General features: G+C 45.5%; 1 protein-coding gene across 3 annotated transcripts in view; it reads right to left on the reverse strand.

Annotated features, from left to right (window-relative positions):
- The window catches only part of DUS2 (dihydrouridine synthase 2), a gene marked incomplete at its 5' end in the record, with an annotated part of 35371 nt that extends 25385 nt beyond the window's left edge, over positions 1–9986 (reverse strand). Inside the window, 2 exons of one of the 3 annotated variants that reach the window (XM_079723879.1) lie at positions 6380–6494; positions 9859–9884. In XM_079723879.1, coding sequence (XP_079580005.1) covers positions 6380–6494; positions 9859–9884 — 141 coding nt within the window. Of the gene's footprint in view, positions 1–6379; positions 6495–9858 lie in introns of all 3 variants that reach the window. The other 2 variants (XM_079723878.1, XM_079723880.1) reach the window with 2 other exon arrangements.
- Positions 9987–13001: the final 3015 nt, after the last annotated feature.

The following is a 13001-nucleotide window of genomic DNA, read 5'->3' on the forward strand; positions in this document are numbered from 1 at the left end:
CTAAGACCTGGCTCAACCAAATAAATAAATAAATAATATATATTTTTAAAAAGAATTAAAAAAAAAAACATGCTCTGGGTATTTCTGTGGCTATTCTCTCTATGCTGCATCCGGGTCATCAAGTATCTGGCGCTCACCAGGCCTGACCATACAAATCACCACCACCAAGCAGTATGGATGCACGGTTGGCATCCAAGCCCCAAGAATCAGTGTGGTGTCCCAAGGGATGGACAGACCCCAACACAGAGCCCCTGTAGGCAGTGATCCTGGTTGCAGGGGCAGGCAAGAAGGCAGGTGGACAAGTGGGCAGCACTGAGTGGCCTGTGCTTATAAAAAGAAGGTTTGCAGCCAGGCTGAGCTTTGGCTAAGAACAAGCAGGAGAAAGTGAGGCAAAACCTTGCTGGGCCCCCACCCCTGCCAGCAGTAACTTGTCCTCCTCAGGATTCCTCAAACCCCCTGCCCAGTCTAACTTCACAGCCTGACCACTTCCTCTTTGTATGCTAGTTACAGATGCACCTGTCGTACCTTTACCATTAGACAACAAACGCCCTGAGGAAGGTTCTCACTTCACACAAAAGTGGGCTTTGAGGACGCTGACCAGGTCCTCCTCAGGGCCCCAAGAGGAGGAGTTGAGGCAAAATGGCCCCTGAATGGTCTTATTTTCTTTTCTGTCTCCCCACTACACCGAAAGAGCCTTTGGGACCTGGACACAGTCTCATTCATCTTTGCATCACTAGCACCTAGCACGTTGCTAGTGCTCACTGAACATCTGCTGGAGCCACTTCAATGCCTTACGTGCAAGCAGATGCTCACCTGGTTGTTAAGTGGAGAAATTAATTTAAATTGTCATCAATAAAACCACACGTGTGCCTGCTTACCCACACACCAACAGTATTGTTTACCAATTTTATTCATTTTAGTTAGCTCTTTGGTTATAGAGTAGAACCTCATAGGTTTTTTTCCACTGCATTTCCTTAATTGGTGAAAACAAACATTGTTTTTTCATGTGGTAGAGTGTATCATCCATGCATCTTCCTACCAAACTGCCTTTTACATCCATACAAGTTGTGCAGAAAAAAAACTATCTTTTGTCAAATTGGATGTTATTTTTCTGTCTCAATTATCACAAATATTTTTCCTTTATCAATATCACTTCCTCAATTTTTATCATACGTATTTTATTTCTATAGAAGAGACAACTCCAATTTTGCCACAAACAATGCCTTCTAGTTCCCAAATCTATCTCCATCATAGTTAAGAATATAATTATAGGGCTCCCCTGGTGGCACAGTGGTTACGAATCCACCTGCCAATGCAGGAGACATGGGTTTGAGCCCTGGTCCGGGAAGATCCCACATGCCGCGGAGCAACTAAGCCTGTGTGCCACAACTACTGAGCCTGCGCTCTAGAGCCCACGAGCCACAACTACTGAACCATGTGCCACAACTACTGCAGCCCACGTGCCTAGAGCCCATGCTCCACAACAAGAGAAGCCACAGCAATAACCCCACACACCACAATGAAGACTAGCCCCTGCTCACCACAACTAGAGAAAAGCCCGTGTGCAGCAACGAAGACCCAATGCAGCCAAAAATAAATTAAATAAATAAATAAATAAATTTATTTAAGAAAAAGAATATAACTTTGATTGGTTTTTCTCTTCCTTTTAAAACTAATTTGCTTTTTAACTTATCTGAAAATTAAGGCCCTTTCTAAGTCACTTTTTATTCATATGGCTACCCAATGTTTGAACAGCATTTAATTTTAAAGTGCCTTATTATATATGGGCTTATTCTTGTCTGTCACATGTTGTGTTCCTAATACATCCTGCTACCTTCATCTCCGCCATTCCACTTGGCTTGCTTTCTCTATCTGAGCTGATCTTGCTTATCACCAGTGTCTCTCCATGCTACCTTTCCATCCCCATCTCTGGCCTATCTTCATAGTCTTTTAACCTCCAGTTTGGTTAAAGAATCTTTGGTATATCTCTGTTTTCAGAAACACAAATAAACTCAGATTGACAAACTGTGTGATTGCCCGCTCAAAAAAAAAAAAAAATCACTGCCAAAATGAATAATTGGAGGTCCAGAAGGAGAGAAGGGATAGAATAAATATTTGAAGAAATAATGGCAGAAAAATTCCCAATTTTGATGAAAAACATTAATCTACACATCCAAGAAGCTCAACAAACTCCAAGTAGAATAAACTTAAAAGAGATCCACACCTAGACACATCACAATCAAACAGCTGAAAATCAAAGACAAAGAGATAATCTTGAAAGCAGCAAGAAAGAAGTGACTTACCATGTACAAGGGATTCTCAATAAGACTAACAACTGATTTTTCATGAAAAACAATGACAGCCAGAAACCAAGGAGGTGAAAGACTTGTACACTAAAAACTATAAAATATTGTTTAAAGAAATTAAAGGAGGGGCTTCCCTGGTGGCGCAGTGGTTGAGAGTCCGCCTGCCGATGCAGGGGATATGGGTTCGTGCCCCGGTCTGGGAGGATCCCACATGCCGCGGAGCGGCTGGGCCCGTGAGCCATGGCCGCTGGGCCTGCGCGTCTGGAGCCTGTGCTCCACGGTGGGAGAGGCCACAGCAGTGAGAGGCCCGCGTACCGCAAAAAAAAAAAAAAAGATGTTAAAAAATGCTGAGAGGAGGGGGCTTCCCTGGTGGCGCAATGGTTGAGAGTCCACCTGCCGATGCAAGGGACACGGGTTCGTGCCCCGGTGCCGCGGAGCCGCTGGGCCCGTGAGCCGTGGCCGCTGGGCCTGCGCGTCCGGAGCCTGTGCTCTGCAATGGGAGAGGCCACAACAGTGAGAGGCCCGCGTACCACAAAAAAAAAAAAAAAAAAAAAGTGCTGAGAGGAACAATTTTGGGTCGATTGGCAAAACTAGAATATGGAAGATAGATCAGAAAAAAAGTATCAGTATTAAATTTACTGAAGATGATGGCTGTATAACAATTGTATAGAAGAATGACTTTATTCTTAGAAAATATCAATGAAGTATTTGAGAAGTAAGATATCATAGTGTATGAAACTTACTCTCAAATAGTTCAGGAGAAAATACATATATTAAAGAGAGAACTCAAATTATAAAACAAATCAAGCAAAATGTTGACAGTAGGTCAGTTTGGGTAAAGGGTATATGGATGTTCTTTGTCCATTCCTGCAACTTTTTCCATAAATAATTTTTTTTCTAAGTTTTAAAAAATTACCCATTCTGGGCAAAGACTTGAATAGAAACTTCTTCAAAGATGATATACTGTATGCTAACACATATATATGGAATCTAAAAAAAAAAAAATTGTTATGAAGAACCTAGGGGCAGGACAGGAATAAAGATGCAGGCGTAGAGAATGGACTTCAGGACATGGGGAGGGCGAAGGGTAAGCTGGGACGAAGTGAGAGAGTGGCATGGACATATATACACTACCAAATGTAAAACAGCTAGCTAGTGGGAAGCAGCCGCATAGCACAGGGAGATCAGCTCGGTGCTTTGTGACCACCTAGAGGGGTGGGATAGGGAGTGTGGGAGGGAGACACAAGAGGGAGGAGATATGGGGATATATGTATACATATAGCTGATTCACTGTGTTATACAGCAGAAACTAACACACCATTGTAAAGCAATTATACTCCAATAAAGATGTTAAAAAAAAAGATATACTGATGGCCAAGAAGCATATAAAAACATGCTCAACATCACTAATCATCAGAGAAATGCAAATCAAAACCACAATGAGCTATCACCTCATACCCATTAGCATGGCTACTATCAAAAAAAGAGAGAAAATTGCAAGCGTTGGCAAAGATTTTAGAAACTGTGGACTGCTGGTGGGATTGTAAAATGGTGCAAAAGACAGGGAAAACAGTATGGAAGTTCCTCAAAAAATGAAAAATAAAACTACCACATGATCCAGCAAATCCTACTTCTGGGTATATATATATATATATCCCAAAGAATTGAAAGATGGATCTCAAAGGAGTATCTGCACACCTACATTCACAACACTATTCAAAATAGCCAAGAGATAGAAGCAACCCAAATGTCCATCGTCAGATGAATGGATAAGCAAAAGGTAGTATACATATTACATAATATAATATTATTCAGCCTAAAAATGGAAAGAAATCCTGTTACATAGTACAACATGGTTGAACCTTGAGGATATTATGCTAAGTGAAATAAGCCAGTCACAAAAAGACAAATATTGCATATTTCCACTTACATAAGGTAGCTAAAGTATTCAAATTCATAGAAACAGAAAGTAGAATGGTGGTTACTAGGGGCTGTGGAGAGGGGAGTTGTTGTTTAACGGGCATAGAGTTTCAGGTTTGCAAGATGAAAAGGTTCTGGAGATCTGTTTCACAACTACTGAACTGTACACTTAAAAACGGTTAATATGGTAAAATTTATGTTATGTGTTTTTTACCACACAAAAAAACTTAAGTACACATTTTGGTAATCAAAGTCTCTTAAGAATATTGCCTTCTCCCTTCATCCTGCCTATTAAAAGGTAGGTGTCCTCTCATGTCTGGGCCACTGGAGTCCTGTTGTTTTTTGTTTTTTGTTTTTATTTAATTTTTATTTGAGTGTAATTGATTTACAATGTTGCGTTAGTTCCTGCTGTACAGCAAAGTGAATCAGTTATACATATACATATATCCACTATTTTTTAGATTCTTTTCACATATAGGTCATTACAGAGTATTGAGTAGAGTTCCCTGTGCTATACAGTAGGTTCTTATTAGTTATCTATTTTATATATAGTAGTGTGTATATGTCAATCCCAATCTCCCAATTTATCCCCCTCTCTTTCTCCCAGGTAACCATAAATTTGTTTTGTACATCTGTGACTCTATTTCTGTTTTGTAAATAAGTTCATTTGTACCATTTTTTTAGATTCCACATATAAGTGATATCATATGATGTTTGTCTTTCTCTGTCTGATTTACTTCACTCAGTATGACAATCCATGGTCTGTCCATCCATTGTTCTTATAAAAAGGAATAGGGGGCTTCCCTGGTAGCGCAGTGGTTAAGAATCCACCTGCCAGTGCAGGGGACACGGGTTCGAGCCCTGGTCCAGGAAGATCCCACATGCCACGAAGCAACTAAGCCCGTGAGCCACAACTACTAAGCCTGCACTCCAGAACCCACAAGCCACAACTACTGAAGCCCGCAGGCCTAGAGCCCGTGCTCTGCAACAATACCACCGCAATGAGAAGCCCATGCACTGCAACGAAGAGTAGCCCCCGCTCTCCACAACTAGAGAAAGCCCGCAGGCAGCAACGAAGACCCAACACAGCCCAAAATAAAACAAATAAAATAAATAAATTTTTTTTAAAAACGAATAATTAAGTGACATCTGATGAAACCCTAGAAAACTCCGTCAATAGGGCAGACCTTGGTAGGGAATCAGACTACTGCTCCCTTAACCTTTGCTGAGCTGGTTCATCCTTTCTTCACCTCCAACTGCTGAGGGTTCTGCAGGCGTTTTAAGGAGGTGCCTGTATGCCTGGTATGCCCTAGGTCCTACACTAGGTCCTGAGAGGTAGATGGTGTGGTTTGACGATCTAACCCACAGATGAGTCACCTCAGGGGAACACAGTAAGATCATCCACACGCCTGCAGAGCAACTCTGGATCCACCAGGGGGCACCAGGCACCATGCTGTGCCTTTCCCAGTACTCAGGGCCCAGTTCCCAGAGACCTACTCACCACAGGTAGGGGTCAGTTGGCCTGCCCACCGGCCTCTGCTCCACAGCAGCTAGGTCTGGGTAAAGGGCCTAGGTCTCTTCTGGCAGAGGTCCCTTAATTTGTTCATAAGCTATACTGACTCTCCCAGAGCAAGTGCTCATCAAACATACAAAGGGTTTTAATCAGTATTTACTCTGCTCCAAACTCAAGCAGAGCCCTGGAAGAATGGATTAGTCACAATCATGAGGAAAACCAAGCTTTGACCAATTAGGAGAGTCACATTCTGAAGTCACCACATAAATCCTGGGACCATGACTTCCCAAGTGCTTGAAAACAACCCTAAGAATTCTCAACAAAGTAGCTGATGAAGCATCCGGAATCTGCGGGTCAGCTCTGTTTCTCACTACCCAGCTTCCGTGACCTCATCACAGACTGATTCCCCCAGGGCTATAAACACATAGTGGCTGTCTAGAGCAGACACCGTGCTGTCATACACTCACTCACTTCCATCCTGGTGTTTCACTCCACCTTATCTCCAAGTGAATATAACTCCACCCTCTGGGGTCCCAGAAAAATGCTGCTCACACAGGAAAAGCGAAGGCCAAGGAGGCTGAATACGTCAATGTAGGCACTACTGCCTTTTCCTCAATTTTAGCAACCCTCAGAATCTTGCCCCAGAATAAGTTTGAGCCCAGGTGAGCTGGTGCTTTAAAGGCCTGAAGCCCTGACCACCACTTGGTCTAACAGAAGAAACCAGCAGGATGGCCACCGCAGAGACATAAATGAATCTGAAAATAAAGGATTAGCACTCAATGGACCCACTCTTGCTTTTCGTGACAGCACAAGATTAGGGAGAGTAGGGACATGAAGGGTCATCAGAGTAAGCAAATAATTGATGGAGACAGTATGCAAAGCACGGGTAGAGAGGAGAGGGACACTATACATCCCGGGCCTTGAAGCAACCATGGGGCTACAGCTGGACAGAGATGGAGTTGGGGCAGCAGGGAAGAAGCAGGGGGCTTCATCCTTGAGTCTGAGTCATCCCACAGGACCCTATTGGTAAACATGGACTAAGTGGATGAAGAGCTAGCATGCGCCCTCTGTCCTGGGGTGGAGGAGAATCACAAGTAATGAAAGGTAACAGCTGTTCTCTGGGATTTCATCTTTTTGGTTCCCCAGACCTCAGAATCTGAGTCCCCAATTCTTCATAGTTCCTCCTCCCAATCCCCTTCCAAATCCAAGAGGTTTTTTCTGGAGGCCAAGGAGAGTGCTGGCCAGGAAAGGCTATACCTAACCCATGGCTGACCACCCTGGGGCCAGAGTGTAGTAGGCTCAAGGGTTGAGTGACCAGATGAATATGCTCAGCACACTACCACATTCCCCTGGGACTGGCCCCTGGGAACAGGCTCCTCCCAGCCGTAGGCACGTTCTGCCAGCCTGGAAGATTTATGGATGTACACTAACAGCCCAGCTCACATGTTTGGGACCTCCTCACCTCTACTTCGACAAACCACTTAAAAGTCAGGTCTTGGGGGGCTTCCCAGGTGGCGCAGTGGTTGAGAGTCCGCCTGCCGATGCAGGGGACACGGGTTCGTGCCCCGGTCCGGGAGGATCCCACGTGCCGCGGAGTGGCTGGGCCCGTGAGCCATGGCTGCTGAGCCTGCGCGTCCGGAGCCTGTGCTCCGCAGCGGGAGAGGCCACAACAGTGAGAGGCCCACATACCGCAAAAAAAAAAAAAAAAAAAAAAAAAAAGTCAGGTCTTGGGTCTCTGTGACCCTGAACTCTGGAAAATCCCTTTCTGACTCCCACCTTTGGACAACACATACTCCCTCCTTCCCATTTCACCTCGTCACCACCCTAGATGCCCCTGCCCCTGTCCTGCTGTAGATACTGGCATGCCAATCCCTGCCATGGGCATCCCCCTGCCAGGCTTCTCAAGCTCTCCTTCCTATAAAGCTGCAAACCAGTATCACTGTGCACACCTGCCTGCCAGGCACATCTCCCAGTGCCCATTCCCCAGGGGAATAGGACCAAAACACCTTCACTTCCTTTCCTCAGGTCCCTAGCCCACACTTGTCACCCTCATTTCCAACAGAAGACTGACTTCCTACATCTTGTAAAACAAGTCTCTCAGGCAAAACCCCTCAGTTTCCCTCCCTTTCATCATCTTCGTCCTCTCCTCCTTGCCCTATCTCAGAGGAAGGCAGGTCCTACCACCTCGTCAAGAATCCTGTCCCCTCCAAGACCTGGCCCTACAAATCCCCCTAATGCTCCAAATCTTCAGGCTTCCCCTCATTGTTAAGTCCTTCTTCCTACGCTACAAACAAGCAAGTTACCAACAAACAACTCCATTCATCCATCTTCCTTCACCTCCAGCTATACACTTCCTCCCTTCACCTCTTGAATTTCTGGGAGGTAGTCAGCAGCCTTATTTCTACTTTCTCACTTTGCTGCTTACTCCTCAATCCACTAACCCCTCAAGTGTTCACATCTATGTGCCACAGCTGTCCCCTAATCAGGTAATTTTCTTTTTTTAAATTTATTTATTTATTTAGGCTGTGCTGGGTCTTAGCTGCGGCACATGGGGTCTTCGTCGCAGCATGCAGCCTTCTTAGTTGCGGCATGTAGACTCTTAGTTGTGGCATGCCTGCGGGATCTAGTTCCCTGACCAGGGATCAAACCCAGGCCCCCTGCATTGGGAGTGTGGAGTCTTACCCACTGGACCACCAGGGAAGTCCCTACACCAGTGTCTTTCTTTTCAATTAAACTTTTTTTTTTTTTTTTTTTTTTTGTGGTATGCGGGCCTCTCACTGCTGCGGCCTCTACCGCTGCGGAGCACAGGCTCCGGACGCGCAGGCTCAGCGCCATGGCTCACGGGCCCAGCCGCTCCGCAGCATGCGGGATCCTCCCGGACTGGGGCACGAACCCGTGTCCCCTGCATTGGCAGGCGGACTCCCAACCACTGCACCACCAGGGAAGCCCTCAATTAAACTTTTTTTAAAATATTTATTTATTTATTTTGGCTGCGCCAGGTCTCATTTGCGGCATGTGGGATCTTTGTTTCGGTGTGTTTAGTTGCAGCATGCGGTATGTTTAGCTGCAGCATGCGGGCTCTTAGTTGTGGCATGCAGGCTTCTTAATTCAGCATGCAAACTCTTAGTTGAGGCATGCATGTGGGATCAAGTTCACCGACCAGGGATTGAACCCGGCCCCCCTGCATTGGGAGCGCAGAGTCTTAACCACAGGACTACCAGGGAAGACCCTACACCAGTGGCTTTCTTTTCAATTAAACTTTTTATTTTGAGATAATTGGAGGTTCACATGCAATTGTAAGAATGTGAGATTCTATGTACCCATTGCCTAATTTCTCCTCATGGTAACACCTTGCAAAACCGTAGTACAATATCGCAACCAGGATGTTGACGCAGAATAGTTCCACCACCACAAGGATTCCTTGTGTTTCCCTTTTATAACCACAGTCCTCACCCCACCGCAGGTGGCACTTAAAGATGGAAATATTAGAAGCACTGGGGTAGTTTCTCTAACCTCTCACACCGACTAGAGGGACATATCAGGATTGGGGATTGCGGGGGAAGCTGCCCAGATAATTCTGATGCATGCCCAACTGAGAACCACTGCTCCCAGTCCCTATCCAATATCAGCTACTCCTGTAAGTCTATTTTTCCTAGAAGATGCTTTCTAAACCTGGGTCTGAAGTCTTAATATTCTCCACAGCAGCCGGCCAGTAGCTGGTGCACTAGCTACTGCCACCAGAAAATCCTATGGTTCCCAAAACCAACCCCCTCCAGCTTCCCTGGCCTGAATCTGGTCCTTTTCCTGCTCTTCCTGATCTTGAGTTCACTCATTCATGTACTGAATGTGTATTAACTCCTATGGGGGCCACAGCAGTGACCTGACACGATGCTCATCTAGCCATCTGGCCCAGGTGTCCCACAATGCCTCCGTGCTGCCCAGGCTCCTGGTCCTCAGCAGGGCTCACAGGACTCCTGTGTGTTTGTCTTCTGCTGCCTTCAGTGAGCACCTGTGAAGGGAGAGCCCATTCTGCCTCCTCTAACTCCTGACCACTCCCACCCACAGATGGGGAGGCTGCACCTGTGGAAGAGCTCTCTGGGAAGATCAGGAGCCCCTTACCTCACAGTATACAATGTCCGCTCCATAGTCCAGGGCCAGCAGCCGCATTGGGAGAGTCCCTACCCGAACCATAGGGGCTAAGATGAGTTTGTTGTGGTAGCACAGAGAGAGGCTGTTCACAATCATTCCTGAAGAAAGAGAGTCAGAAATTCAAATGGAGAAAATCTTTTCTGTTATCCAGAGAAGGCTTTCCTTCTTCTTTCCAACACATAGTATTTGGTTTTCCTTTTCTCTTATCATAAAAACAATGCATGCTCATTTATGCATCCAACAAATATTTATTAAGTGTCTACTCTGAACCAGTCACTGTCCTAGTCTTTGGGGATACATAAGAAAAGAAAACAGACAAAGATTCCTACTCTGGTAGAGCTTTCATTCCAGTGGGGAAAAAGGCAAAAACAATAAGCATAATAAATAAATTACATAGTATGATGGTAAATTGATAGTGCTATAGAGTAAAAAGAGCAGGGAGAAAGGAGATTGAAAACACTGCAGATGGGTTAAGAATTTTTTCCAGTTTCATTGAGATAAAATTAACATATGATAGTGTATTAGTTTAAGGTGTACAACACAAAGATTTCACATATGTATATATCACCAAATGATTACCACAATAAGTTTAGACAATATCTATCACCTCACATAATTTTTTTCTTATCATGAGAACCTTTAAGATCTACTGTCTTTGCAACTTTTTTTTTTTTCATTTTCAACCAGTAATTTATTCCCTCCTTTGCCTTGTTTAGAAATTCTTATGATCCCTCAGACAGTTCCTTCTGGAACAAGCTTTCCTCTTTGTCTTTGCAACTTTTAGGATACAATACTTCCGCAGTGGCACAGTGGTTAAGAATCTGCCTGCCAGTGCAGGGGACACAGAATCGACCCCTAGTCCGGGAAGATATCACATGCTGCGGAGCAACTAAGCCCGTGCGCCACAACTACTGAGCCTGCACTCTAGAGCCCGTGAGCCACAACTACTGAGCCCACGTGCCGCAACTACTGAAACCCGCGTGCCCAGAGCAGGTGCTCCGCAACAAGAGAAGCCACCACAATGAGAAGACTGTGCACCACAACGAAGAGGAGCCCCCGCTCACCCCAACTAGAGAAAGCCCACGTGCAGCAACGAAGACCCAACGCAGCCAAAAATAAACAAATATATTAATTAAATTAAAAAAGAAAAAATATACAATACAGTATTGTTAACCATAGCTGCCATGCTGTACATTACATCCCAGAATTTATCTGTCTTGTAACTGGAAGTTTGTATCCTCTGACCACCTTCACCCATTCCCCCCCAACCTCATCCCCATAGGTTAAAATTTTAAATAGAGAAGCCAAGATAAGCTTCAATGAGAAGATGACATCTGAGCAGAGATTTGAGTTAGCCAAGTTGGTATCTGGTGGAAGAGTGCACAGGAGAAGAAAGGGCCAGTGCAAAGACCCTGGGGCAGGAGCTTGTCTGGTGTGTTAGAAGAACAGGAAGGAGGCCACTGTGGTTGCAGCACGGAAAGGAGAAGAGAGTAATGGAAGTCAGATACACGATGGATGGAGAGCAGTAAGCAGATAGGACACAGCGGTCAGACCCCGAATGGCCTTATAGGACGCTCTGCAGGCTTTGTTAGCTCTTCACAATAGGAGCCAGTGAAGGGTTTTAAGGAGAGGAGTGGCATGACTGATCACATTCCCCATGATCACGGTGACTGCTGTATGAAAAACAGACTGTGGGGGCCACGGTAGACACAGGCAGGTCAGTTAGAAGGCTCTTCAGTCACCGATGTCAGAGATGATGGTGGCTCAGGACGGAGAGATAGTAGGGGAGGTGGTGAGAAGTGGTCACATTCTAAAAATATTTTGAAGGTAGAGCAACAGGAGTAAATCGAAGAAAATCAAAATCCCGTGTCCCAGAGATAACTGTTAATTTATTTATTCTAAGTAAACATGGTCCCCTCTAAAAACCACAAATCTTGCCAAGGATGCGCTTCTCAGAGATACTAACTTTTTACTCCTCAGCCTACTCCGGCCTGGCCTCCCGCTCTGCCACTCTCCCCAAACTGCTCTGATTAAAGTCACCAATTACCTCGAAGTTGCTCAATCTACGAGACACTGACCTCTCCTCAAATTGTTTTGCTAGCAGCACATGGCATGGTTGAGCCTCCCCTCTTCCTTGATCTCTCTCATCCCTGGGTTCGTCGACCGCACACTCTCCCAGTTTTTCTCTCTACCCCTGCTTTTCAGTCTCTTTTGCTGGTTTCACCTCCTCTCCTCACAGGTTGAGGTTGCTCCTTAGTCGTGGGCCTTCTTCCCTTCTAATTTCACACATCCTCCCTCACAAATTTATTCACTCTCATGGTTTAAAATAGTGGCCATGATCATCTCCAAAGGCATCCCAACCTCACACCAACTGCTCAAAACACATCCCCACTCGGATGTCTTAAGGGCATCTTCTACTCAACATGTAGAAAACAAAGCCTTGATCTCCCCTCCTAAGCCTTGTCTTCTGTCTCCAATTATTTATTCAACAGACACTTACTGAGCCCCTAAGATATGCCAAGCACTGGTAGGCACTAGAGATAAAATGATGAGGCAGGAGGGAAAGGTTCAATAGAACAGAGGGTTATAGAAAGGGAACTTACAAATATGTGTGAAATTAAAACTGTGTATGGTGCTATGAAGGAGCAGTTACGTAAGGCTGTGGGAGCCTATGTCAGCAGGGAAGAGACTGATGGGGGTTGAGGAGGGCCTCCCTTAAGAAATACTCTCTGGGGGGCTTCCCTGGTGGCACAGTGGTTGAGAGTCCGCCTGCCAATGCAGGGGACATGGGTTCGTGCCCCGGTCCGGGAAGATCCCACATGCCATGGAGCAGCTAGGCCCGTGAGCCATAGCCACTGAGCCTGCGCGTCCGGAGCCTGTGCTCCACAACGGGAGAGGCCACAACAGTGAGAGGCCTGCATACCGCCAAAAAAAAAAAAAAGAAAAAAAAAGAAATACTCTCTGGGGACTTCCCTGGTGGCGCAGTGGTTCAGAATCCGCCTGCCAGCACTATTCACAATACCCAGGACATGGAAGCAACCTAAGTGTCCATCAACAGATGAATAGATAAAGAAGATGTGGCACATATATACAATGGAATATTATTCAGCCGT

This window comes from Hyperoodon ampullatus, assembly GCF_949752795.1.
Source record: "Hyperoodon ampullatus genome assembly, chromosome: 18".
Lineage (NCBI taxonomy): Eukaryota > Metazoa > Chordata > Mammalia > Artiodactyla > Ziphiidae > Hyperoodon > Hyperoodon ampullatus.